The following is a 25194-nucleotide window of genomic DNA, read 5'->3' as shown; positions in this document are numbered from 1 at the left end:
TTTTCTCTGATAGCTCGCGTTTGGTTTGATAGGTGTCAGTGTCTTAGAAATGATTTGAAACTCAGATACGGCGTTGTGATCTGGTGTTTGCTGAAATCCAGGATCAATTCCCTAGCAAGCTTTGTAATACCAGTCATATTCAAAGCATTTTAGAAGGACTAATGAATTGTAAAATGTATGAAACAAAGACCTCAAATACTGTTTGAACATTAATATATCTTTTTTTATTAAGACAAGTACTGCTCCATTTTTTTAAAAATGTACTTTGATGATCAAATACAAATTGTAGATGGAAACATGTAGATATCCCTTAATACACAGAAATACAAACTACAAAGATGAGACAAAGTATCAGATATAAAGTCTATCTGAACAATGAATACCAACTGGCTCTGAGTGACATGGTGGACGGAGGAACCCAACAGTGAAATGTGAAGCTAGAACTCCAGAATTCACTTTTTAGGTCACTTTTTCACAAGCCTGCTCTTTTTAGGTCACTTTTTCACAAGCCTGTTCGTCATTTGGTTTGACCTATTTATACAAAGTAATATCACCATTTAAAACACCGTACTGCATTTGAAGTACTGAAAAAAATGGAAAACGCATGGATTTGTCAGAGTGAAACAAACTGAGAAGTGGGACTCTTTTTTTGTCTTTTTGTTTTTTTTTAGTTTTTTTCAACAATGGGGCCTAATTTTATAATTCGAAGTCTACCTGAGATGCAATAAAATGAATTTGTGGACACAAACCTGAGACATGGAAAACTAAGGTGACACTGTGAAAGGTTGCCTGATGCACAATATTTCTTGCCTACCACTTATGTGTGATCCAGTAAAACATGGAGGCTGTCGAACGTAAGGACGTAGTGGTCTTACAGCAATGCTGCAGGAGTGAAAGGGACGGTTTGGGGAATTCTGCTCCGTAAATTTACAGACATTCTGAGGATTCTGGATTCAGGGAAGGGTCAGGAAACATGAGAACACAACAGTAAAATTTATAACTGACTTCACATGGACGCCTCCCACGATCTCAGTGGTGTCACAGTACGCGTACGTAGACGGGACACCATTCCCTGTCATACAGCTCAGTGATCGATAACAAATGTTTGTGTCTGTGTGTTTAGTCCCTCAGTAATGCAGGCAAGTCCTTACAGATCCATCATTCAAAGAAACCCACGGATGCTTAAAAAAAAAATAGAACAACTGTACAACAACAAAAAATTAAAGTAAGGTAAATCATCAAAGACAGAGTGACATTGTCTATGAGACTAGCATAAATATATAATAATATATTAGCATTTTGAAATTGTAATAATAGTTTTCAGGTTTGAATCCTGTTCAATAGCCTTGGCCAGATTACATTATACGATAAAATAAAACAAGTAATAGCGTTCTAAAATTCACAAGTAAACTCTGACCAGAAATCTGTGCAGCTGTAAGAAATTTAATGTCAACAATATATTCAAACTTCTCAAATACTGTACTTTATGTCTTACACAGTTCATTGTGAATGTCATCATATACCCCTGTGATGGCTGATAAAGGCAAATGAAGAAAAAAACATAAAAAATACATAAGGCCCCACAGAATTACTTGAACACATACGTTACTGAAGTGAAGCGTGGATGTGGGGTCTGATCTGAAGCACATCGGAGAGTGACGGAATCGATTTTAAGCCAGTTAAGGTGAGAGAAGGATGCCAACCAGGAAGTGACTCAGGAAGTCCCGACTGAATCCATTTGATTTTGAGAGTCTCGTGTGTTTCTGTTCACTGTTTTATGGGACGGGCACCTAAGATCCAGCCCTAGCACCTAATCTGTTAGCCGGGGATGCGTCTCAGAGCCTGAAGCTAACACTCGCTGTCCTGTGGGAACAGAGAACAGCACATGTAGTCTTTAGCTGGACACAAGGGGGCTTGGTGGCCTTCCGTTTTAATAGACGGGTGCGATTATGGTCAAACTGCTAGGTGGGCATTTACGGTTGCAGCGCAAACGAATGAATACCAACACGAACGAATTATCTGCACATACAGAACAGCTATTAAATAATAAACAACACAGGAGAGCGATAATGGACTTCAAGCTCTGGTTCGTCACAACGTCATCCACATTTAAACATAATATCAGAGGGGAGTGAAGAGACCCAGTAAGTGATCAGTCACTTGGAACAGACCTGTTAAGAGACGTGAGCAGTTCTTCCGAGACCACATCTCGCACTGGGCTGGGTGTGTGGGGTGTGTGCCACTTGGCTGGCAGAGCAGCAGGAATGTGCTGTGGTGTGTGGGCATCACAGAAGCACTAGTGTGTTTGGGCTTGCCAGGTGTACACAACTCGTGGGTGCAGGAACGAGAAGTAGATGTTTTTCCGTCAAAACAAATCGAACAAGGCACAAAATTTTTCTTTTTTCCGCGAATGTCGAAAAAACCGAACAAAAGTGACGCCGGCAGGAGGCATCGGGAGGCGTCGGGAAGTGTCGGATGGCGAAGCGACATCTCCTGACGCTCCTCCATCCCACACGTCTCCAGCTACACCGGCAGCGGTCCTCTCCTCTCCCGGGTCGACTCCCCCACCCGAGACCAGCCTGGCCAAGCCCCACCCCACAGCCCCGCCCCCCCCCGAGCCCCGCATAACCCCCGCTCCTGATCCGGAGGGGCGGCGGGGGGGGGGTTATGCTAACGGCTTCGGTCAGAGTCAGATATAGTATTCCTTCTTGTCATCCACGTGGCCGTGGCCGCCCTCAGCGTTGATGATCGCTGTGTCGGCATCCGCCGCGTCTTCCGCCCCCTTGGCCTCGTGAGTGAAGTAGGTACCTGTGGACAGGCAGATATGACAGTGGAATAAGAGATACGCAGACTAAAAGTCTTGCCGTATGCCAGTCCAATAGGGGACACCATACCTTTGTGTCTGGCGAAGTACCGGCCCAGGACAATAAGCAAACATAGTGCAGCAAACACGACCACGGCAACGACCCCGCCCACGACGGCATGATCGATATTCCTCGGCCCACCCTCTGCTCTTGAATCTGGGAAAAGGCACGGAAAGCAAAAAACAAATACAAACGACAGATGCTGAAACCTTGCGCTGTTTGATGAGGATTCTGGTGGCTGCATGCGGACCCCAGACCTCTGTTAGGTCACAAATATGCTGCCTTCTTTCATAGGTCAGTAACCTTAAACATCTGTTTTACACCAATCATCTAATAACTCTCGCGTGACATGTGACACTTAAGTCCCAGTGAATTGCACTGAAATCAGCCTGTTACTCAGTTCTTTATGTTCATTCCTCAGACGTGTCTTGTACTTGCGCATTTTTAAACAGATTCTCCATCTGTCCATTTTTATTGGTTTGTGCAATTTGTTCATTAATGTTCAATGATGTTCAATGTTCAACACTAGCCTCCAAATACCTAACCTTCAAATACCTAACCTTCAAATACCTAGCCTACCAATTCTTGAGCTTTAACACTGTTCAGTACTCAGAGAAATGTAAACATGGATTAATATGAGAGTGGAGTGTGGATTCATCCTGGCTAATCTGATGTTTGAGGGTTGAGTAGTGTTACACCAAGCTTGTGCACTAATAAGTGAGTGTTCAGTTTTGGAAAAAATAGCAGCCAGTATCCAAGCAACTAAAACTAAAGGGGGATAGCAGATAGCAGATCTGACTTACAAGTGTCTTGTAAGTGCACGGAAAAGAAATACATTTCCCAACAATACCAGTGCTCCAGCTTGGATATCGATGGTGGCTAGTTCATGGATTGGGCAACCTTGAAATCCCCTGAGAACGACTCTGAAGGGAGAGTGAGCACATTTAAACATGCTTTTGGTTCCTCACATACATGAGGAAATCCACATGAAGGAAAAAATAGAAATAAATAAAAATAACACAACATCTAGTTTCATGGAGTCAACAGTGTACAGCAATTCTCTCCCTAATCAAGGAGTCTGTTTCTCATTATATGTCCTGGCTAAACTCCAGCATATACAACAACATTAATGTTGTAATAACACTGTTTTGAATACAAATACAATTTTTGGACAGACATTTTTCAGGACAGGACTGACAGGTTTATTCCATATACTGTTTCCGGGTCAGAACCGCCCTGTGTGGCATCACAATCTCCAAGGGGTCACGGCACATCGCACGGTTGCCGTGGTTTCGGGAGCCTGTTGGCAGCATTAATAAGCGCGAGTCCTGCGCTGGAGAACCGAGCGCTGTCACCATCCGTTTCCTCCATCCCTGCCTCCACCCACTGCGCTCCACCCGCTCCACCCCGCTGCCTTAGGCTTGACACCCCCAGATAAATTAGCTGTCTAAGAGCACAGGCGTCTCATCCAAGTGAAGGAGAAATTTGGCCGGGAACACTTTTCTGCCCCCCCCCCCCCATGTTCCTGCCCCCCCAGCCCAGTTCCTGCTCAACTTATTTTTTTTAAAAAAGCAAAGGTGTGCAGAGATCAAACGGCAGAATCTAATCTTGAATTAACGAAATGTCAGTGAGAGACAATAAAGTGCATGCATAATAGATCAAATCATGTCTTACAGGTTAGCCCTGGCTCCGCCCCACCCCCAGCCCCGCCCCCGTCTCTGCTCTGTCGCCAGGCCGTGGCCGGATAACTTTTTGCTGGAGCGAGATAATAATAAAACTGCTTTTATTGGGCTGGGTTTACTTTGACGCGATAACGCGCTCTTTCGACCTCGTTTCATTGAGCCACTATTGCATCACAACTAGGGCTCTGTTAAATGTTTACTGAGCTTTGGATCGGCATGTAAAACAGCTTCCTTAGATCCAGCCCGGCCGGCTCACTGTGCTTCGACATTGATCAGGAAATGAAGAGTTTTGAAGTGATTTGTAGTGTTTGGAAGTGATTTGGAAGCGTGAGGGAGAGGTGCACGGCGCTACAGGGGGTCAGTGACTCATGCTCCACGACCCTCATTCTGCATCTGTGCTGGAGCAGCTAATTAAATGGCAGGCCAACATCATTACAGCCAGAGCCAGACGCCCCCGCCCCGCCCCGCCCCGCCGCGCCCCGCCGCGCCCCGAGTCCTCGCTGGAGCTGCACGTCGAGGACCAGAGGACGCAGACAAAACCTTGCGAAATGAGATGCATTTGGCTTTCTTTATTTCTCAGCCTAATACCAAAACAAGCAACCAAGCAATTCTTAAAGAAGTAAAAAAGAAAAAGAACAACTTGACTGTAAAGACAGCTTTCTCAAAAAAAAATAAAAATAAAAATTATATATATATATATATATATATATATATATATATATATATATATATATATATATATATAAAACAGTACCAAAAAAGGTAGGCAAGACTAAAGAGAAAAACCCTTTCTGTCTTTAAAGACTATTAAGTTGAGAGCGAAACAGCAAAAGCAACATTGCCTGTTATCTCCTGCACGCACAGATGAGATACGGACTCCCCTGATGGGGCCGGCGCGTGTTGCCTCTCGGCTGAACCGAGGACCGGTGCTAATAGTCCCTGAGAGTGCCATCACTGCAAGAGGTTGAACTCCCTGCACCCAAAACCTCTCTTGGTTCCACGGCAACTATAACGTGTCTGGCGGACAACATTTTCAGCACATGCAAATGAAATGATAAAGACGTCTGCAGCATTGACAGCTGCTAATTCAGGCTAAAGCTAATTGATCCCGCCGCCCATGGAAGGAGATCTGCCGAGCCACGCTTGTCTCTCGCTCTTGAAATTTTGCATTTCCGCTTCCATCCACCATGGCCACAAACAGATGAAATCAAGTGAAATCTTCATGACAATTTTCCTGCAAAACATTAAGGGGGAAAAAAAGATCTCAGTGCAAAAAAGAAGCAGAAGGAAGTGCATAAACATCTTCTATGGTTGGAACGCTGCACTTCAGCAGTGGGGAATTGGCCGCCCTTGGTCTGGTCGGCCGAGAACGTGTGCCATCACTCTCAGCGCGATGAAAGGGCATCTTGTCTTTGATGAAATCACCCAGACCTCGTAATCCCGCCCCCTGTTTTGCAATCTTTGGTGGCAACACTCTGAAAGAAAGAATTTCAGCCAGCCCTGTGCCTGAAGACCTCGCTGTGTCTCACGGGACATGCTCCGTTTCGTCAGTCAGTGGGGCAGCATGACACCTTGGTGAGAACTGTATTCCTTCTGGGTAAGAGGACAACGCAGTGGTTTCTCTGGGCAAGGCGCCGTCAGCTTCTGTCCTTTACACGACGGACCCTGTGGACTCTGACCGAACGCTGGTTCTGCGCCTGCTGCATGATTAATTCCATAATCGTTGCCACAGTTCATCAGGGGTCACGCCTTCTCAGTCAGATGTAAATTCAGTAACAAGGGGACCATAAAAACAAGCATCGGAATCAGGTGCGTCGCGCGCGTCAGGTCCTGAAAGCTGCAACTTTTTCTACAGAGAGCCGTTTGCATAATTTATTGCGAGACCATTAGTGGGGAGGTGGGAAAGAGCAGCTGTGTCCTACTTTAAGGGTTACCACCACCAGCTACCCTCAAAGTAGTCAGAGCCAGCTCTAAACCGCCTTCCCTCCTACATACAGGTCCTACCAAATGGACTTCTGCTAATTAGAATTAAACTTGCTTTAACATGTATTAAGCATATTGTTAAATGTTTAAAAATATGATAAAATAAGCTAAAACAGGTTATTGATATGCTCACACAACACGCACAACACATGAGACTTGAATTGGACCTCAACTTTCAAGCAGGCCAGTGCAACCCTTTTTGCTCAACATGGGAAGCCTCTGTCTGGTCCTGGTGCTGGACCTGATCCTGATCCTGATCCTGATCCTGATCCTGATCCTGGTCCTGGTCTTGGTCTTGGTCCTGGTCCTGGTCCAGTCCCAGTCCCAGTCCCAGTCCCAGTCCCGGTCCCGGTCCAGTTCTGTTCCTGGTTCTGGTCCTGGTCCTGGTCCTGGTTCTGTTCCTGGTCCAGTTCTGGTTCTGGTCCTGGTTCTGTTCCTAGTCCTAGCTCTACGTGTGAAACTCCCACTTTTACCTTTTAGTGAAAACATGTGTCTGTCAGTTTTCTCTCCAAATCTCTCTTAAGGGTACAGAGTGATTTGCAGGCCGGTTCTGGCCAGACCAGGCGCTCTAGTGGTTCCTTGCTTCTCCTCTTTGATCTCGGGCACCAAGTCGCCTCAGCCGGAGAGCCTGCAGCATTCCAGCCCGATCCAGCAGCAGCCCCCAGCCCCATGGCGTTCCGGGCGGCGAGGCAGATGGGCTTTTGCCACGCAAGAGCCGCCATTGCAAGAAGTAGAAGTAGTAGCGGGCGCATGCCCGCTGTCGGCAATGTTCTCACAGCAGACCGCGGCGTATGCTCGGGTGCCGTCGACTCACCCACGTCAGGTCCCACGCTGTTTGGAGAATGGATCTGTTCTCTAAAACTCTCAAGCAGAGTACATGTACACTAATAATACTTTTATGAGCTGCAGATTTTTTTCAGCCACATGCGCAGGTTGGTGCTTTGTTGTTGTTGTTTTTTTCTTTCTTTTTTTCTTTTTTTAAGTGCTGTCTAAACTCATCATAAGAACCACAGAACTGGACGTGTTGAGCAGAAGTACACTGTAAGGAGCACAGACTGTACAGTGTAGGAAGATGAGGCCAGGCAGAGTGATAAACACAAAACGAGCCTTTTTTTTATCCATGTTTGGCTCCGTATGGATCCATTTAGCCTTCTCCTCATTGCCATTTTGGAAGTCATTTATTTGTGACAGGCAAATCCATCTATGAGCGCACGGCGGTTCACGTCTTCCAAACTTCTAATACATCAACACAGCACTATTCACTTTAGCACGCTGTAAACCTCCTCTTGACAGGCAGCATTGGGGAAATGAAGGAGCAGGTAAATAAGAGAGATATCGCAGCCATTATAAGACATTCGCCGCACTCCTGAGCCATAATAACGTTCCATTATGGATCGTGAAAACTGTCACAGGTGAAGGACAGAAAGAAGTGAATCACGGGCGCAGTGACTCATTTGAGTTGCTGCATCCGCGTCTGAGTGCACAGACGCACCGCGGCCTTTCCTCCACGGACTGGAGCAAAAAGGTGTACAGCCTGTTTGGGCCAGCGGAACACTGCTCCGTGAAAACTAATCACCCGTGAAAACTGCAACGTGTGGAATAATGAAGCTGGAATGAGCTCGGGTTAACAGCAATGACAGAAATCACTTGGCCGTGTCTAATGTGGCTCTGAAATGAAATACAACATGTCTTTTGATCTGTAAACAGTCGCTGCAGTCAGGTAGATCCGGACACTGGCTTACTGTCCAGCAAGTAGAATAAACACTTGACCTCACATTTACTCTGCTCCCGTTCTGTTGTCAAGGTTCTGATACATGAAACTACAGGAACGGCAAACAAAAAACAACAATGAAATACCTCGTTATGTGGTGGTGAGTCTGGAATTCTAATGACCTTTTATCAGTTATTCATAGACTGGATGCTCATTAAACGATCAGCATGAAGGTTTGACTCCCTTTAGTGGCCAAAACCTTAAACTGTGAAGTCGTATGTACAGTGCCAAATCACTCTCGTCATTCAGTCGGAGCAACTGAATTCAGAGGCAACAATGCCAGATTCAAAGTGCAAAAATACACACACACACACACACACACACACAGAAAGCATCAAACTGTTGGCTTTTTATCATCAACACGTACAAACATTCTTGTGAATTACTTTCAGGGATTACATTTGACCGTGTTAGATATGGCCGGTATCTGTGGTCCCTGTAGGGAAGGGTGCCCACAGTCTGTTGTGATGCATGCTATCTGAGCACTTGCAACACAGGGGGGCAAACTCTCGGAGCCGGAACATCGTGTCAGGCTAAACTGAGTGTGCTGTGGAAGTCTGCATGGAGAAGCACTGAAAGCAACTATACTTCCTGTACAGATCGGTAGGAGTCGCGTGCTAAAATGTCCCATTTCCCTGACCAGCCATGTGGGTCTATTCATTTTTCCTTATTTACTGACAGATCTGTGAGTACAGCTGGAATTCCAACAAAGTGCAAAGCTGATCCTGGAACTGGAGTGGGAACAGAGAAATATGCCGGCTCTGGAATCGCACGCACACACAGGCCCAGAGAAATGCATCTGTAAGTGGAAACAGTTGTGGAAATGTAGAAAATTCTGTATGTAAAGTAAAAGGTAATTATAGTGTGTTGTCCCACTCTTTCCACAAATACAGGAAAGTCAGAGGATGTACAGAAGTATTCTAGTTCCTGTGAGCTCACAGATCACATGACATAAGATGACATGAGCTCACAGATCACATGACATAAGATGACATGAGCTCACAGAACACAACATCAGATATAGTCCTACCTATGTTGTAGAGTACCAAAATAAACTTTGATTAAACCGACTCAAGGACGTCAATCAACATTTAATCAGATTCCTGCGTCAGTGACTGTCCCTGCCCCGGCAGAAAAAACTGGGTCCATTTTTAGTTCAGGAAGGAACATTTGCATTGCAGAAAAAAGGCAATAAAAGTCAGCAAAAGGCTGTGGCCATTAAAGAGATAAACTTCCGAGACTGGAGGAAGTCTATACTTTAACATATCCATCATCGGAATATCTCCGGATCAGACTTCAGCGTCTGGGAAGCACTTCAGCATCACCTGAGGCACTGTTGCCTTAATCTGCACTAAATCTGTTCTCAGCAGGCCAGGAAACGAGTTTCAAATGAGAGGCTGTGAGGTCAGCTTCCCCAATCAGTCCGTGTGGATGAAAGCCTGGGGAAAGCCTGGGGAGCTGACCCCGTCCCGGAGAAGCATTCGGGCTGCTCTGGACACCAGTGGAAGCAGTGGACCAGTTAGAGCACTTCACTGGTGATGTTTAATGACCAGCAAGCAGTTGTCAGGCCAATCCTCTAAGCTCTGAACGCATGCTCCACAACTTTGGGTGGTGGTGGGGATTGATGGGCGGAGGGCATGTAGGCTGAGGGTTAGTTGTTTGGCTCCGGTGGTCTTTAAGTGACTGTGGAGGCTGAGCGTTAGTCGTTGGGCTGCGGTAGTGTTTAAGTGACTGTGGGCTTCCTTTGAAGCACTATGGCATTTGTACCCTCTCCTCAGAATACCACATTTAGGCCTTGAACTGTTGCCTGCCGCCTGTTGCTAGGCTACGCGAAGAGGATGAAAAGTAAAATGCATATCAAAAGAGGGAGAAGTGTGGCAGAGGTGTGGAGGCATAAAAGCGGACGTCTCTTGAAAGGCACGACTCCTAGCGAACCCGATCCTAAATGAACGTGTTGCGGAGCCGTGGTTCAGCACCTGAGCCGACATCTCAATTAACTATCGCATGCCAGATCTGTCGCAAAACAAAGACACTTGCAGTGCTGCCTAAAGTGCAGCTGTAGAACTGAGCTTACTATATATAAGGTTGTTTATTCTTCAAAAATATTATATTTAAATTGGATGCAGCACAAATTATGCAGTCAATAAGGAGAATTTATTCACTGAATTTATTCACTGTCAGTCCATACAGCTGGAACAAAGAGAATGACAGAGAGGGAGATTGAATTTGGGTTTCCTAGCATGTGCTCAAGACTTGGCTGAATAACCATGCCAGTGCATTAATGCTGAACACTGCCCTCTCAATCTGGCATGCAAGGACACACAGAGACGTAAAAGGACTGCATGTGCACGCAAAGCCACTTCAAGCGTGTTGCACTCTTAATATTCTCCAGGAAGCACCTGCACAGCACACTTCCAGACACACAGGGCTGATGGGTCTGCACGTTCTCCAGCGAATTAGCCTGCGTCCTCATCAGCCAATCATGGTGGCGTTTTGTTCCCCACTGACCTGGGCTCATGCTGAGGTCATCTACCAAGCTTTTATGTCTCTGCATGGAACCAATCTGACAACCATACACACAACCTCCGTGAGCCAGTCTGTATTATTAAAGTGGACTACGGGTTTGGATGGGAAATAGTTAGACAGGCGGGGAACATTCTGGGAGGAGGGGATGGTTTGGGGACACGGTCAACATATTGCAGATAGAACAGGAGACGCAGGAATGGAGCGGAAAGGCAGGAGGGAGACGCAGAGCTGAGGATGTGCAGAGGACAGGAGAGGAGGAGAGGAGAGGAGAGGAGAGGGGAGGGGAGGGGAGGAGACGAGAGAGGAGGAGGGGAGGAGAGGAGAGGAGAGGGGAGGAGGGGAGGAGAGGAGAGGAGAGGAGAGGGGAGGAGGGGAGGAGAGGAGAAGAGAAGAGAGGAGGGGAGGGGAGGAGAAGAGAGGAGAGGAGAGGGGAGGGGAGGAGAGGGGAGGGGGCGTGAGAGACACCGTGGGCCACTAAGCCCAGCCACTAAATCCAGGGAGCATGAGATGGGGTGTGCTGGGGGAGATCAACGTTGCATGCATGAATGGGAGAGCTGGAGCTGCAGGCTGAGCCATGGGGTCATCTGGACTACACACAGGACTACACACAGGACTACACACAGGACTACACACAGGACTAAACACAGGACTACACACAGACTACGCACAGGACTACACACAGGACTAAACACAGGACTACACACAGGGCTACACACAGAACTACATACAGGGCTGCACACAGGACTACACACAGGACTAAACACAGGACTACACACAGGGCTACACACAGGACTACATACAGGGCTACACACAGGACTACACACAGAACTACACACAGAACTACACACAGGACTACACACAGGACTACACACAGGGCTACACACAGGACTACACACAGGACTAAACACAGGGCTACACACAGGACTACACACAGGACTACACACAGGACTACACACAGAACTAAACACCCATTTTCCACTGATGACATAACTGATGGGAAAACAAAGTGCCCACTTTAACTCACCAAAGCTCACCAGAACCTCCATATGCCCCACATATGCACGTCTGATCAGCATGTATATGTATAGTATATGTATAGTATATGTATAGTATATGAATAGTATATGTATATGTGTATAACTATTGGCTGTAACATGTACAGTTTGCGGTTGGACTTGACACATTGTGCCGGGAGACCAAACGAGGTCGTGGCTAGTGAGCTGCGAAGGTCTTGTGCCACCCGACTGAAGTTCTCGATGCAAAGTGTATGGGAAGCCCGTTGACTTAGCCCCGCCCTCCTAAGGCGGGGTCACTGGAGTTGAGCCCAGATCTGTTCTTGATGAAAAACAAGCACACAGCTGAGAGCAGAGGGACTGTTGTGAGAATAATGAGCCACCTTGTCTTCGGTGTGTCATTTACCTGGTGGCGTCTCCATCATCCCCACACACACAGTGGCATAAACGTCTCTCATCAGACAGATATATGAGGCTGCCTCCTCGTGCTTTACCTAAGGGCCGGTAAGAGCTGCCACATATTGAAAAAAGCTTGAAAAATATCCTGGGAGGAACTCGTTAAATGGGAAACACTGCTGATGTCAAAACATGGACTTGAGACAGAGCGCAGTAGCATCTGTCTGGGTTGGCCATAATAGAACAGGTGTGAAGTTTTTAAGGTGTACTGGCACAGGTGCGAAGTTTTTAATGTGTACTAGATCAATTGTGAAGTTTTTATGCTGTATTAGATCAGTTGTGAAGTTTTTACGGTGTATTAGATCAGGTGTGAAATTTTTAAGGTGTACTGGAACAGGTATGAAGTCTTTAAGGTGTACTGGCACAGGTGTGCAGTTATTAAGATATAATGCAACAGGTGTGAAGTTATTAAGTTGCAGTATAACAGGTGTGAAGTTTTTAAGGTGTACTGGAACAGGTGTGAAGTTTTTAAGGTGTACTGGGACAGGTGTGAAGTTATTAAGTTGCAGTATAACAGGTGTGAAGTTTTTAAGGTGTACTGGAACAGGTGTGAAGTTATTAAGGTGTACTAGGTAATAGAGACAAAACAGACCCACTAGCTGGGCTATGAAGTTTCTCCATTTTGGTCCATGACAAAAAAAAAGAAAAGAAAATATTAGCTATTCTTCTATTTATGAAGATGTATTTCATGCCAAAACATTTTTTTAAAGCTGTCATCCGCCCACAGATTTCCAAAACAGACCTACAGTGCTTCAGCTCCTTCTCATATCCACATATAATAAAGCGTTATGTTCCATGCTCACTTTTATCCCGCATAAATCACCATCTCATTTCACATCTGAGAAGCACTCAGTGGAACACGCATGAAAGGCCCTTGCCACAGGCTTTCGCTATTGACCCGCCGTTGCCTGATTTGCCCCCAGAACCACACAGGCTTGGCCGGGAGCCGCCTGTGCTTTGGGGAAGTGGTGGAGCTGCAAGCCATGTTGAACATCACTCGTCCATGTTCTTATCAATGACCAGACCGGGCGAACTTCAAGGCTGATAACATTCCGCGTGCTTCAAACCGCCCCTCAGCACCCTGGGCTCGTCACTCCCCGCGGTCTGTCTGGATTATCTTCTGTGTTTGAAAGCAAGAACTGCTTGAATGCTAATCCGAGGTTAAGACCAACACTGATAACACACACTTATGTACCTGCCCCTGTATTCACTGAGGCCCTGCAGATAGGAAGGGAGACAATAGATATTCCATATAGATAGAATACACGTCGCCTTAGTTGGGGGGTTGTGAACGCACGGAGACAAAACCTCGAGTTCTTCTGCAGGTTTGTGGAGTCTAATCCCATAACATTCTCCTACCTGCCAAGCATATCAATTATCACGTGTCTTACAAGCGAAGCTCGGGCACTTGTCAAAAGTTGCAGAGTTCTCCCATTTAGGCATTTATTTGATATTGTAAATGGCAATCATCTCGAAATGTCACAGCCTAAATCTCCCAAGCCCTTTAGCAAGACATTATGGCTTAATTGATTTTTTTAAAGTGAAGTGCTCCCTATCCTTTATCACTCTTTGCCAGTTCATCAAAAATGCATTACGATTCCAGGTTCCCTGGACCTCCTAACATTGATTTATTTAGCTGGCGGTCCCAGTGCTGCTTTTGTATGTGGAGAAACATGAATCAGACCTGAAGATGGTAGCTCTGCCTGTGTATGGAAGTGTAGCATCTACTACTGATCCCCCCACACACATGCACTGGGCTGACGGCTGGGAATCATTTCAACATCTCAAACTCGTAACCTTCACTGCAACTTCAGATAGCAAGTCAATTTACACAATCTGTATCTCCATCCCTACAATTTTAAAATGGGACAAGCCCATGCGTGTAAAATTTGCAGTAATGATCTCTGTGATATGATGCCTCTAAAATCGTTGCCTAATAAACAATGAACAGACATTGCTTATTAAACAATGAATTAAACAGAGTTGATATTCTAAACAACCTTGAAAACGAAACATTGTGAAAGCCGTTTAGTATGAGGCGTTTGAAGTCATGGGTAATAATTATGCGATGGTGATCTAAGGCCTGACAAGCAGGAGCTGTAGCAGCAGATCGAGATTTTCTTTCTGCTGAAGATGGCTGACAGCAGAAGGGTTTGACGCGGCCTTGCTGACAGGTGCCATGAGAGCTGGCGTGTTATCAGCAGGGTGAACTTATTAGAGCAGACTGTCCGTCTGCACCCTGCCCCTGCTCCGACACGTCCGGCTCACGCTCCGGAAACACGCATCGCTGCACATCTTGCTCTTGCACACACACACACACACACAAACACACACATTTGCACTGACACACACACACACACAGTCTTGTAATACTACCTTTGTGGGGTACTCTACTGACTTGTTTCTTTAAAAAAAACCCAAAGCATTTAATTTTTTTTTAAACCTGTGGACCAGACAAGTTCTCCTACATTATCAAACTCTTTGTTTTCCTGACAGCACCAGAACATTTGCTCTAAAAAAAAAAAAAAAAAAGCATGCGCACAAATACATACATGCCAAAAGAGCACACAGGAGGTACAAAGAGACAAAGAAAACAGAGATAGACCAAAAAAAAACCCCAAAACCCCAAACAACCAATCAGAGCAAAGCAGGCAAGCGGGTGAGATGGCAGAACCCTGAGGCTGAGATGGAGTACAGTACCTTGGGCAGCGTCAGGCTCGATGGTGGGAGGAGTGGGAGAGGGGGATGTGGTGAGAACTTCTAGATGGGAAACAAAACCAAAACACACACAAGAGGCAGAAAATGAAAAAGGGAAAAGGACAAATGCCATTCTCAAAGAACTGAATGTTAGTTTAACCACAGAGGAGTTGTACAGAGCTAAGCATCCCTCTCAAATAGCAAGTGAAGTGCTGATTGAAGACAAAACACGTTAATTTGCTGATTTCTTGACAGCAATGTCGCACACCTGACAAGTCTACAATGAGCCACGTCTTCTGCGTTACCGTGTTATTATCTTAATTAGACAACTTGAAGTCAAACTAACCTGTGAGAGATATTATGCTTCTTATCATGTGATTAATATGGCAAAGAAAACAAACTGCGATGACAGCGACACTTCTGGATTAATTAATTAAAGAAACGTAGATAGGATTGCTTCCATGTGACCAACAGTGACACTTGAAAAAAGAAACACAAGACAATAATAATAGAAGAAGAGAACAGAAGAACATGGACAGATACAAGAACAGAAGAACACAAAAATAAAAGAACAGAATAACTCAAGATTAGAATAACATAAGAACAGAATAAGACAAGAACATGCCACACACACATAAAGATTTCTTCCTTCCTCATGTATTTTCACAAAAGGAGAACTACATTCTTCAGTATGCAGAACATGAGCCCAGCAGGAGGTGTGGGCTTGGAGCCTTATATTATGAGGAGTGACTACTATGAACATGCTATTATCATATTTCATAAAACCTTGAGAATCAACCGCCTAATGCAGCAATGGCTTCAAAAAGAAAAAAAATGAGAAAGCAGGTGAGCGATTGTACTACAGATGTGTGAACATGTCTGCTGCCTGCCCGTCAACCCCCCCGCACACACACACGAATGCGGAGGCGCCTCGCTGTGGAACAGACACAGCAGGCAAAATTGGCTGGCTGTTTCCACTGCATTATTGTCTGCTCTCCATCAAAAGATCCCAGTAGGAGCCCAAACACTTCCCAACTAATGATAAAACATCAAGAACAGCATAGTGTCTGTGGATACTGGGAGCTGGGAGCCTGGACCCTCTGATGGATACTGGGAGCTGGGAGCCTGCACCCTCTGATGAAAATATTTGGGGGATTTCACGCCTTGTGACCGGCTGCAGACGGGGGTATTGGAAATGTCAGCGTCCCCCGTTAGAAATTGAGCATGCAGAAGAGATGGCCTACACCAAAGGTCTGAATAGGATCTGGCATGCATAATAGTCAAGCAAACAAGAATTTTACACGGGCAATTTGCAAGCCAGCAGACTCTTGGCGTTATGTGCACTGAAATATGAATGTGTTTTGAACGTGCGAGATTTTCCACGATTTTCTGTTGGGAGGTTCACCATGTCTTCCAGTGCCTGCCATCGTAGCTTTATGAAATTATGAAGAACCTATATTACGCTTCATACATTACTGGCTGCAACAGAAGCAACAGTAACACTGTGCAGAAACACATCGCAGGCTTCACAGCAAAGGGAACATGTACATGTTCATAATGTCTCCAAAGTGTCCTTAAATGGACATTGTCCAGTACAACAATGAACCGTGTTGGACTGTTGGCTAATTTTCCATTTCAGTGGTAAAATGTAAAAAAATGGCGCCTAAAACTTCTAAATTCTTGTAGACCTAATCACTCACCCAGTGTAATGAATCATATGATCAATAAAATAATCAAATAGGAATCTTTATTGATGAGTCTGACATACATACTATCTTTGAGGGGTATTGGGAGCTGTATCTTAGAAGCTTATATAGTTTTCCATTACTTCCATTAAAATTGATGTTGCCTGTTGCATGTTGCAAATAAAGCCTTGTGACTAAGGAGGGCTGAGAGGCTGGACCCTTACAGAGGCCGAACTGTAGCTAGCTCTGTCAGCTGGCATTGTGCCTCATTTAAAAAGCACTCCTGAGAACTGAAACACCTGTGAACAGCAGTGTAAGTGGGCGGGGCTTAACTTCTGTAGGCTGCAAAGGTGGAGATTTCACAAAGGGCTGTTAATGCAGCTTAGAAGTGAAAGATGGATTTGGAAATTTGAACAATATTTACATATTACTTCAAAATTCTTTATTTCAATGAAAGCGAGGGAAATTCAGCTTTCCATTTAAATACCAACTGTAGTAACAAAATTGTCTCTTTCGATAGTCGAAGACTGTTGGTGGCCTTAATCAAAATGTAAAAAGACTCATACACTGGTGTTGGAGGAAGCCCTTTAGGATACACAGGTCTGTCTGTACACGTGACTGTACACAGTGGGGGCAGTGGTACTTCAGTGGTTAGGGTACTTGACTTGTAATTGGAAAGGTGCCAGTTCAAGCCCCACCACTGCCAAGTTACCACTGTTGGGCCCCTGAGCAAGACCCTTAACCCTCAATTGCTCAAGTTGCACTCACTCATAATTGTAAGTCACTTTGGATAAAAACGTCAGGTAAACGTACGCAGTGGCAGTAACTGTACCCATGATAGTGAAGCCCTCATTAACCCGAACAGCGTTGCTCTGGGTGCACAGGAAAAGGCAAAGACATCGTGAACAACCTTTAAAGAAAGAGATAAGCGTCTGATCACACCACTGTCCTGCTCAAGGCACGCTCAATTATAAACACAGCACATCCTTCATACTGAAAAATCGATGTAATCACCAACAGCCTGCACTCAATACCTTCCGCCAAAACACCGCTGTACTGCGTGTTTATACTTCTGTCTAAAGTCGGTGGCTGTAAAGGTCGGAATTAATAAATATAAACTTAAAATGCAGAGTGTCTTACAGGCCTGCGCAGACCTGGGTTTGTGCAAAATCACAAATATTGCTGTGCGACAATGAGTACTGTTGGCTTGTTCAGTGCGTTTGAAGAGACTTTCAGATTGTGTCTTTGCCGAGAGCCATAATATATGCAGTTGGACGCTGGACAGGCGTCTGCAGTCCCCATCAGCATGTCCATTTCACTGGGACCCACTGGTCAAACGAAGTGGCCAGTAGTGATCTACAGGGGCCATGCGGAGTGTACGGCGGTTTACATGAGCTAGCTACACGCTATGGACATTTAATCTGAAACACTTAGTCTGGCATTGGAAAAAGGCATTTCCAAGACTACACTGATTGTCATTCTTATAAAGGATACAGAATAAATTATATAGCAAATGTTTTGTAATAATTACTATTAATAAGGTAATTATTTAATTAATGAAAAATAATGTAATAACGTCGTAATAATGTCTGTTTTTAATTGCACATTGCTTATTATAACTTGCTGACTGTTTAAAATAAGTCAAATGCCACAACGTAAGACTTCAGTGCCAGAGATAAAAAAGTAAACACTCAATTAGCCGGACTAGACCAATTAGCTCTACCAACATATTAAAAGCGATGCCTGAATCACACCTGCTAGCCATATTCCTCTGTGAATACCACAAAAAACAGAACACACACACACACACACACACACAGATAAGAGATACACACTAATTAAGCAAGACTGCATGATCAGTGAAGGAAATCAATTCTCCTGTGAGCAACAACACCTATTTATCTGTTTGGGCCTCATTTTAATGCTCCCTCATCCAGGTTAAAACCACAAACACTACCCTGTGCACACTGATTCTCAAACTAAAGTAGGTGGACCATTACAGTATGTTTTATACTGAATTCAAAATTTATATTGAATTCAAATCTGTTTTTAGAATTGTTCTATCATACATTGTTTATAAGTGTGCACATTTGACTTTAATTATATATTACTTGTTTATAGATAAGGCTATTGCTGTGCTTAAAATGTATACAATCATCTAAAATGTAGAATGTATGTGTTTTGCCAATATTTGGCCTCAGGAACGTCCCCCTTCAGTGCCTAGCAGGGTCTAGTCAGGTCTCCAGGGCCCAGTCAGGTCTGCAGGGCCCAGTCAGGTCTGTAGGGCCCAGTCAGGTCTGTAGGGCATGACACTTTTTCGAAAGGTGTAAGTGGGAACTTAAACTAACCCCCATGAGAAATCCTAGTCAAACACCACCCGTTCTACTCATTCCAGTGTCTGCAATATCTCTAGTGCATCACAATGTACTGCTTTTAATTCTCTACACGGTGGTTTTTCACATCTGTGCTTATTGATTGGCTGGTCCCTACAGGGAAGCTGCTGCCAGTGTGGCTTCAGGACGGAATCACTAAACACGCCTCTTCATTATCTCATTTCTCCATATTTCAGGACAGCCAATCGAATATCACAAAAACCAACCCACTTCTGGAACACTTTCTGTTTCTGTATTAAAAATTATAATCGGTTGCATTTGCACAGACACTAAAAGATTTGAGTGGCCCAAGTATGTAGTAACATGTGCTATTATGTTTATAACTCTGCATAAATGTCCACGGTCGGTCTAGTGCGGGGGGGATATTCAGTACTGGCAATGGAGTTTTACTTTTCCCATCTCATCTCACAGTGAAATAAACGATCTCTTTGTCCTCCACCTGAGCTATAAGTCAGAGAAACCTTTGTATTAAGTTATGGCACTCACGCTCTGTCGAATCGTTCCTGGACTCGCGCACTCAGTCAAGACAGAAACATCGCGCGTGTCATTTTCTTGAAGTAAGCAGCAGTGGCATCACAAATCACGGAGCCTTTCAAAAGAACTTTCTCTTGCACCAGCCAAACTTGTAATAGAAGCGGTGGGGGGGGACTGAAGGCTAGGCTGATAATTGCGGCATGTCCATGGTGGTCGAGGCAGATCGATGACGCTATTCCCTGTCTCAGTAATCCTCTGTGCTGCCTAATCGTCCTGTCTGACATGTGCAATCACAGTGTACACATGGAGAGTTTGGACTGCTAGAGTCATGATGCATACTGCATGTAGTGTAGGTGCACACCAACACAGGGGAAGGTAAGAGCCTTTGCTTTTTATCACTAACCCAACCTGAATCACTTTTAAATGTACCGAGGTAATGACAATAGGAGAACAGTGACTAGCTGTTCTACCCTTTACGCAACAGTCTACTGAACTGACATGTACTGATTTAGCATCAGCAACCAAATACAGCCAAACTGATTCATGTCTGATTCAAGCTGACTGACCTCAGAAGTTAATGTAGACTGACCTCAGTAGATCATGCAGACTGACCTTGCAGTTCATGCAGACTGACCTCAGTAGATCATACAGACTGACCACAGTAGATTATGCAGACTGACCTAAGTAGTTCATGCAGACTGAGCTCAGTAGTTCATGCAGACTGACCTCAGTAGATCACGCTGACTGAGCTCTACTGCATCAGCAGGTCAGAATCACTCCTACAGATTTGCTGCAAGTGGCATGAAATGAGTGTTTGCTTTGACCAGGTAGCAGTGCATGTGCATGCACTCACACAGAGTGCACGTCCTGCACTAGGGCTGGCTAGCCCAACATGGCCTTAGTATCAGATTAAGTACAGCAGTTAAGGAGATGCACACTGCTATGTTCCTCCGAGCAAGCTGCCTTATTAGATTTACGATTTTTTTTTTTTTACCTAAAGCGATTTTACATTAACTTGATACAGAGGCAGTCAGACTGAACAGCCCCAGGATCAGTGTCTCGCTCCAGGGCTGACGGACCACAAGCATCAGCTGGGCATAGACTGGTAACCTCTCGGGTTACAGTCAGGCTTTGTATCTTCGGAGTTGGCCAGTCGCTGGACAGTTGCTGTTGCTGTGTGCTAACGACACGTTCTCATCAGACGTGTTCAACATGAGACGTGTTTGTGCTGTTGTCTACTACCAGCAGTGGAACACGTGTTGTAGTTCACTCTCATATAAGAGGACTGACCGCTGTAGTCTGCGTTTGTGTGTGAGCTGTTTTTCAACCATCCGGTTGGTATGGGACGGACGCTTTCCCCACACATCAGCTAAAGACGAGGGCGATGTAGCGTTGCAGTTTTCTCGTAAGAAAAATAAAGGATATATTTTGGCAGGTTTTGGAAACAGAAGCGTGTTGCACATGTAAAGTAAACAGAGAGGCCGGAGGGTCTGCTGAGTCACTGCCCCCTCCCTGTGTTCTGCTGAGTCACTGCCCCCCCCCCCCCCCCCCCCCCCCGCCTGTTCTGCTGAGTCACTGCCCCCTCCCTGTGTTCTGCTGAGTCACTGCCCCCCCCCCCCCCCCCCCCCCGCTGTTCTGCTGAGTCACTGCCCCCTCCCTGTGTTCTGCTGAGTCACTGCCCTCCCCTGTATTCTGCTGAGTCACTGTCTTTTGACCTACCATAGAGGAATACAGAGATGCCACAATTAAGAAACTACGAGACATCTTAACACTTATTAGAAGTGACATGTCATCTTTGCTCCTGCCTCACTGAACTGATTTAGAGACATGAAGACGAGACACACACGGCTGCTTTGTTTACAGCAAGCTCCTAAGCCTTGGTGGTCTTCCCTAAGGCAAAGGAAACTTGCAAGGCTTTTATGGAGAAACAATAAACAGGCATTAGGCCCACAGTAATCTCATTGTCCATGTTGTGCAGGATGTATTGAATTATTGAATCCAATGGCTAATATGTCTAACACCAAATATTTCAGTGCTCCAGTGATGAATGAAATTCTGGAATTCTTGGACCATATCAAAATTCGTTGCAGGAGTCAGCTGGTCAGAGTTTTTCTTTTTACTGTATCTGACAGGAATATATCATCAGTCTTGGTAAATAATTTCTCCTTACAGCTTTTTTGAACAAAGAAAACAAGAATTATAAGATTGATATTCCAGGCCTTCCACATCCTGGAAGAGTGGGTTGGCGTGCAGTGCTGTAATACCAGGTTGCATGCCGGGGTTTAACTGGAACACGTGATCACCGTATTCTTCGCTGACGTGTCACACACACTGGCTGCTGCCTCATGTCACTCAGCCATGCTCCGATAAATAAATGCACATGTGACTCTAGCAACATGCAGAATCCGATAAATGCACACGTGACTCTAGCAACATGCAGAAGCTCTGATAAATGCACACGATTCTAACAGCATCCAGAATCCCATAAATGCATACAGAATTCTTCAAATATCCAGAATCCGATAAATGCACACGTGACTCTAGCAACATGCAGAAGCTCAGATAAATGCACACGTGACTCTAGCAATGTCCAGAAGCTTTGATAAATGCACACGTAACTAGCAACATCCAGAAGCTCAGATAAATGCACATGTGACTCTAGCTACACCCAGAAGCTCAGATAAATGCACATGTGACTAGCAACATCCAGAAGCTCAGATAAATGCACGTGACTCTAGCCACATCCTGAGATTTATTTCATAAGCTTTGTTCCCCTGGTGACATTTTCAATAGCAAGATTCCAGTGCCGAGAGAGAACTGGTTGGCCAGTTGGTCTGTGAAATGGAACCCACCAGGAGCACAGCTGTGGTAGACGCTCATAAGGCAAATAGCATAGAAGACAGAAGCTAGGTGGTGTAAAAGTAACACGGCTGAATAATTCACACACAACTCCGCAAGAAAAATCTTTTACAAGAAAGATTATGACACTGAATGGAAAGCATTGTTCCCTGAAGTGGAAAATGAATGTGGAAGTACAAACCATAAGTCTGAGAGATTCAGAAGGAAGAACAGATCAGCAGGCATGAATTCTGTCTATGTAGCTTTTAAAGTTTGGGGTTAAAAAAAGGGCATGTAGACCAAGGCTGGAGACCCACCGTACACATAGAGGATGTAGTCATCATACGCTTCCCCCACCAGGTTGGATGCCACACAGCGATACGTCCCATTGTAGGACTTGTTAAGGTTCTCAATTAAGAGATCAGAGCCCGTAATGACAGCGTGGGAGGGAACATCGTCATCCACTTTGAACCAGTTAATCTGATGAGGTCTGTAAAATAGTACAATGATAATTTAGAGATCTCTGTGTCAACATCCGGACTGAGAGAGAGAGAGAGAGAGAGAGAGAGAGGAAGAGAGAGAGAGAGAGGGAGAGGGAGAGAGAGGGAGGGGGAGAGAGAGGGAGAGAGAGAGAGAGAGAGAGAGAGAGAGGGAGTGGGAGAGTGGATAACGAGGAGCACTTGTTCAACTTGTTCAGCTTTTTTATTTAAACATGTAAATACCTCACAGCTGTATTGTATCTTCACATGCTACTGTACCACGATCCAAATTCAGAGTAATATTAAGTGAGGACTTAATAACTATAAACAGTTTGCACAAGGCACCGTGCCACAAATATGTGGCTTTCTTTGGTAACTATTAGTTACTAAACACTTTAAACACCTAATTTTCATCAAATGTGACGCTACCAACTTTAAGCAGTCCAGGTGCAGGCGCAGACATGGCTTGTCTCATGACTCACTGTGGTTTGCCCTTGGCTTTGCAGGTCAGTTCAAGGTTTTCCCCTTCTCTTGTCAGGCCATCGGGAAACTCTACTACAATCTTCACTTCCGGTTTATCTGTCAACCAGAAGAGCTCAGGATGCGTCAACAGACTCGGGAAAGCCACACGTCTCCACACGTCTCTACACAACACCACAGGATACCTAATTCTGCTTTTCCCATCATTCTTAGGTGACCAGTAACAATTAGTCTGTTAGTCCAATTAGAAAGCATCTTTAATCATATTTGTGCAGAATTCCATTAACACTTGTACACTAATGCAGCTAACTTCCTTATTTAACGCGCTTAATTGTATTCATTCACCAGTGTTCAGAAGAGGTCTTTGCTCAAACTGTATTTTTCTAGATCCATAACATCACTGTATTTCTAGAGCAACAACATTACTGCACTTCTAGATCCACAACATTTCTGCATTTCTAGAGCAATAATATTTCCACATTTCTGGGCCTTCAAGAAGAAACAGTGAGGCCCAGCTATGCGTGTTTTCTTGTAGTGAACTTTTAACCCTGACTAAGAGACAGAGAAGCAAGGGCACCGTCCTGAATTCAAACAGTCTATTTAATGGTAGTGTACTGTAAAGTCTTTTTTTCTCCTTCTTCTTTATCTGTGTTTGTCAAAATGTCAAGCTTTTTACAGTCAGTCTGATCCATCCTGTCTTTTCTTCACAAAGGGCAGTGTGAGCAGTCAGCAGTCTGAATAAATTAATATTCCGCAAAGATTACAAAAGGTTAGGTCAACCTTTCCAGGACTTTCCATGGTCTGTAATAACGTGCACTGATCACACTCAATTACTGCGCTATTTAGAGAACAGCATTATCAAACTGAGGCATAACAAGAGAAAGCTTGGTTTAATTAAAGCAACTCCCAGGACCCTGGCCAGGTTAATACCTTACAACAAAAAAAGAGTCTTTTTTGTCTTATTTGGTATCCACATCCTCTCTCCTTTATTCACTACAACATCCAACCAGAAAGGACAACATCTGCATATGGGTGAGCAGAGAGAAGTGGCTGTGTTGCTTGGCTGCATTGCATGGCTGTGTTTCATGGCTGTGTTTCATGGCTGTGTTTCATGGCTGTGTTGCATGGCTGCGTTGCATGGCTGCGTTGTATGGCTGTTGCATGGCTGTTGCATGGCTGTGTTTCATGGCTGTGTTTCATGGCTGTGTTGCATGGCTGTGTTGCATGGCTGCGTTGTGTGGCTGTGTTGCGTGGCTGCGTTGCGTGGCTGCATTGCATGGCCGTGTTTCATGGCCGTGTTGCATGGCCGCGTTGCATGGCCGCGTTTCATGGCCGCGTTGCATGACCGTGTTGCATGGCTGTTGCATGGCTGTGTTGCATGGCTGTGTTGCATGGCTGTGTTGCATGGCTGTTGCATGGCTGTGTTGCATGGCTGTGTTTCATGGCTGTGTTGCATGGCTGTGTTGCTTGGCTGTGTTGCATGTCTGCGTTGTGTGGCTGTGTTGCGTGGCTGCGTTGCGTGGCTGCATTGCATGGTCGTGTTGCATGGCCGCGTTGCATGGCCGCGTTTCATGGCCGCGTTGCATGACTGTGTTGCATGGCTGTGTTGCATGGCTGTTGCATGGCTGTGTTGCATGGCTGTGTTGCATGGCTGTTGCATGGCTATGTTGCATGACTGTGTTGCATGGCTGTGTTTCATGGCTATATTGGCCTGTTCCAGCACAGGGCTTTGTTGGAGGGATCACTCACACTGCACTTCCAGGTATTTCTGGGCTTGGACGTCCTTCACGGCTGGATGGTCAATGATGCAGATGACGGGCACTCCATCGTCCTCCTTGGAGACGGTAAGCCGG

General features: G+C 45.2%; 1 protein-coding gene across 3 annotated transcripts in view; it reads right to left on the bottom strand.

Moving 5' to 3' along the window:
* Positions 1 to 2673: 2673 nt before the first annotated feature.
* Positions 2674 to 25194, bottom strand: part of cadm1b (cell adhesion molecule 1b) — a 96019-nt gene continuing 73498 nt past the window's right edge. For 2 of the 3 annotated variants that reach the window (XM_027022398.2, XM_027022400.2), the window contains 6 exons: positions 25091 to 25194; positions 23344 to 23440; positions 22700 to 22872; positions 14996 to 15055; positions 2895 to 3020; positions 2674 to 2808 (listed from right to left, as the gene is read on the bottom strand). The exon at positions 25091 to 25194 is cut by the window's right edge and continues 55 nt beyond it. In XM_027022398.2, the coding sequence (XP_026878199.1) occupies positions 2690 to 2808; positions 2895 to 3020; positions 14996 to 15055; positions 22700 to 22872; positions 23344 to 23440; positions 25091 to 25194 (679 nt within the window). In that variant the 3' untranslated portion in view covers positions 2674 to 2689. The remainder of the gene's footprint in view (positions 2809 to 2894; positions 3021 to 14995; positions 15056 to 22699; positions 22873 to 23343; positions 23441 to 25090) is intronic. The other variant, XM_027022401.2, reaches the window with a different exon arrangement.

This window comes from Electrophorus electricus, chromosome 15 (genome assembly GCF_013358815.1).
Source record: "Electrophorus electricus isolate fEleEle1 chromosome 15, fEleEle1.pri, whole genome shotgun sequence".
NCBI lineage: Eukaryota > Metazoa > Chordata > Actinopteri > Gymnotiformes > Gymnotidae > Electrophorus > Electrophorus electricus.
This window is presented reverse-complemented; position numbering and strand designations above follow the sequence as displayed.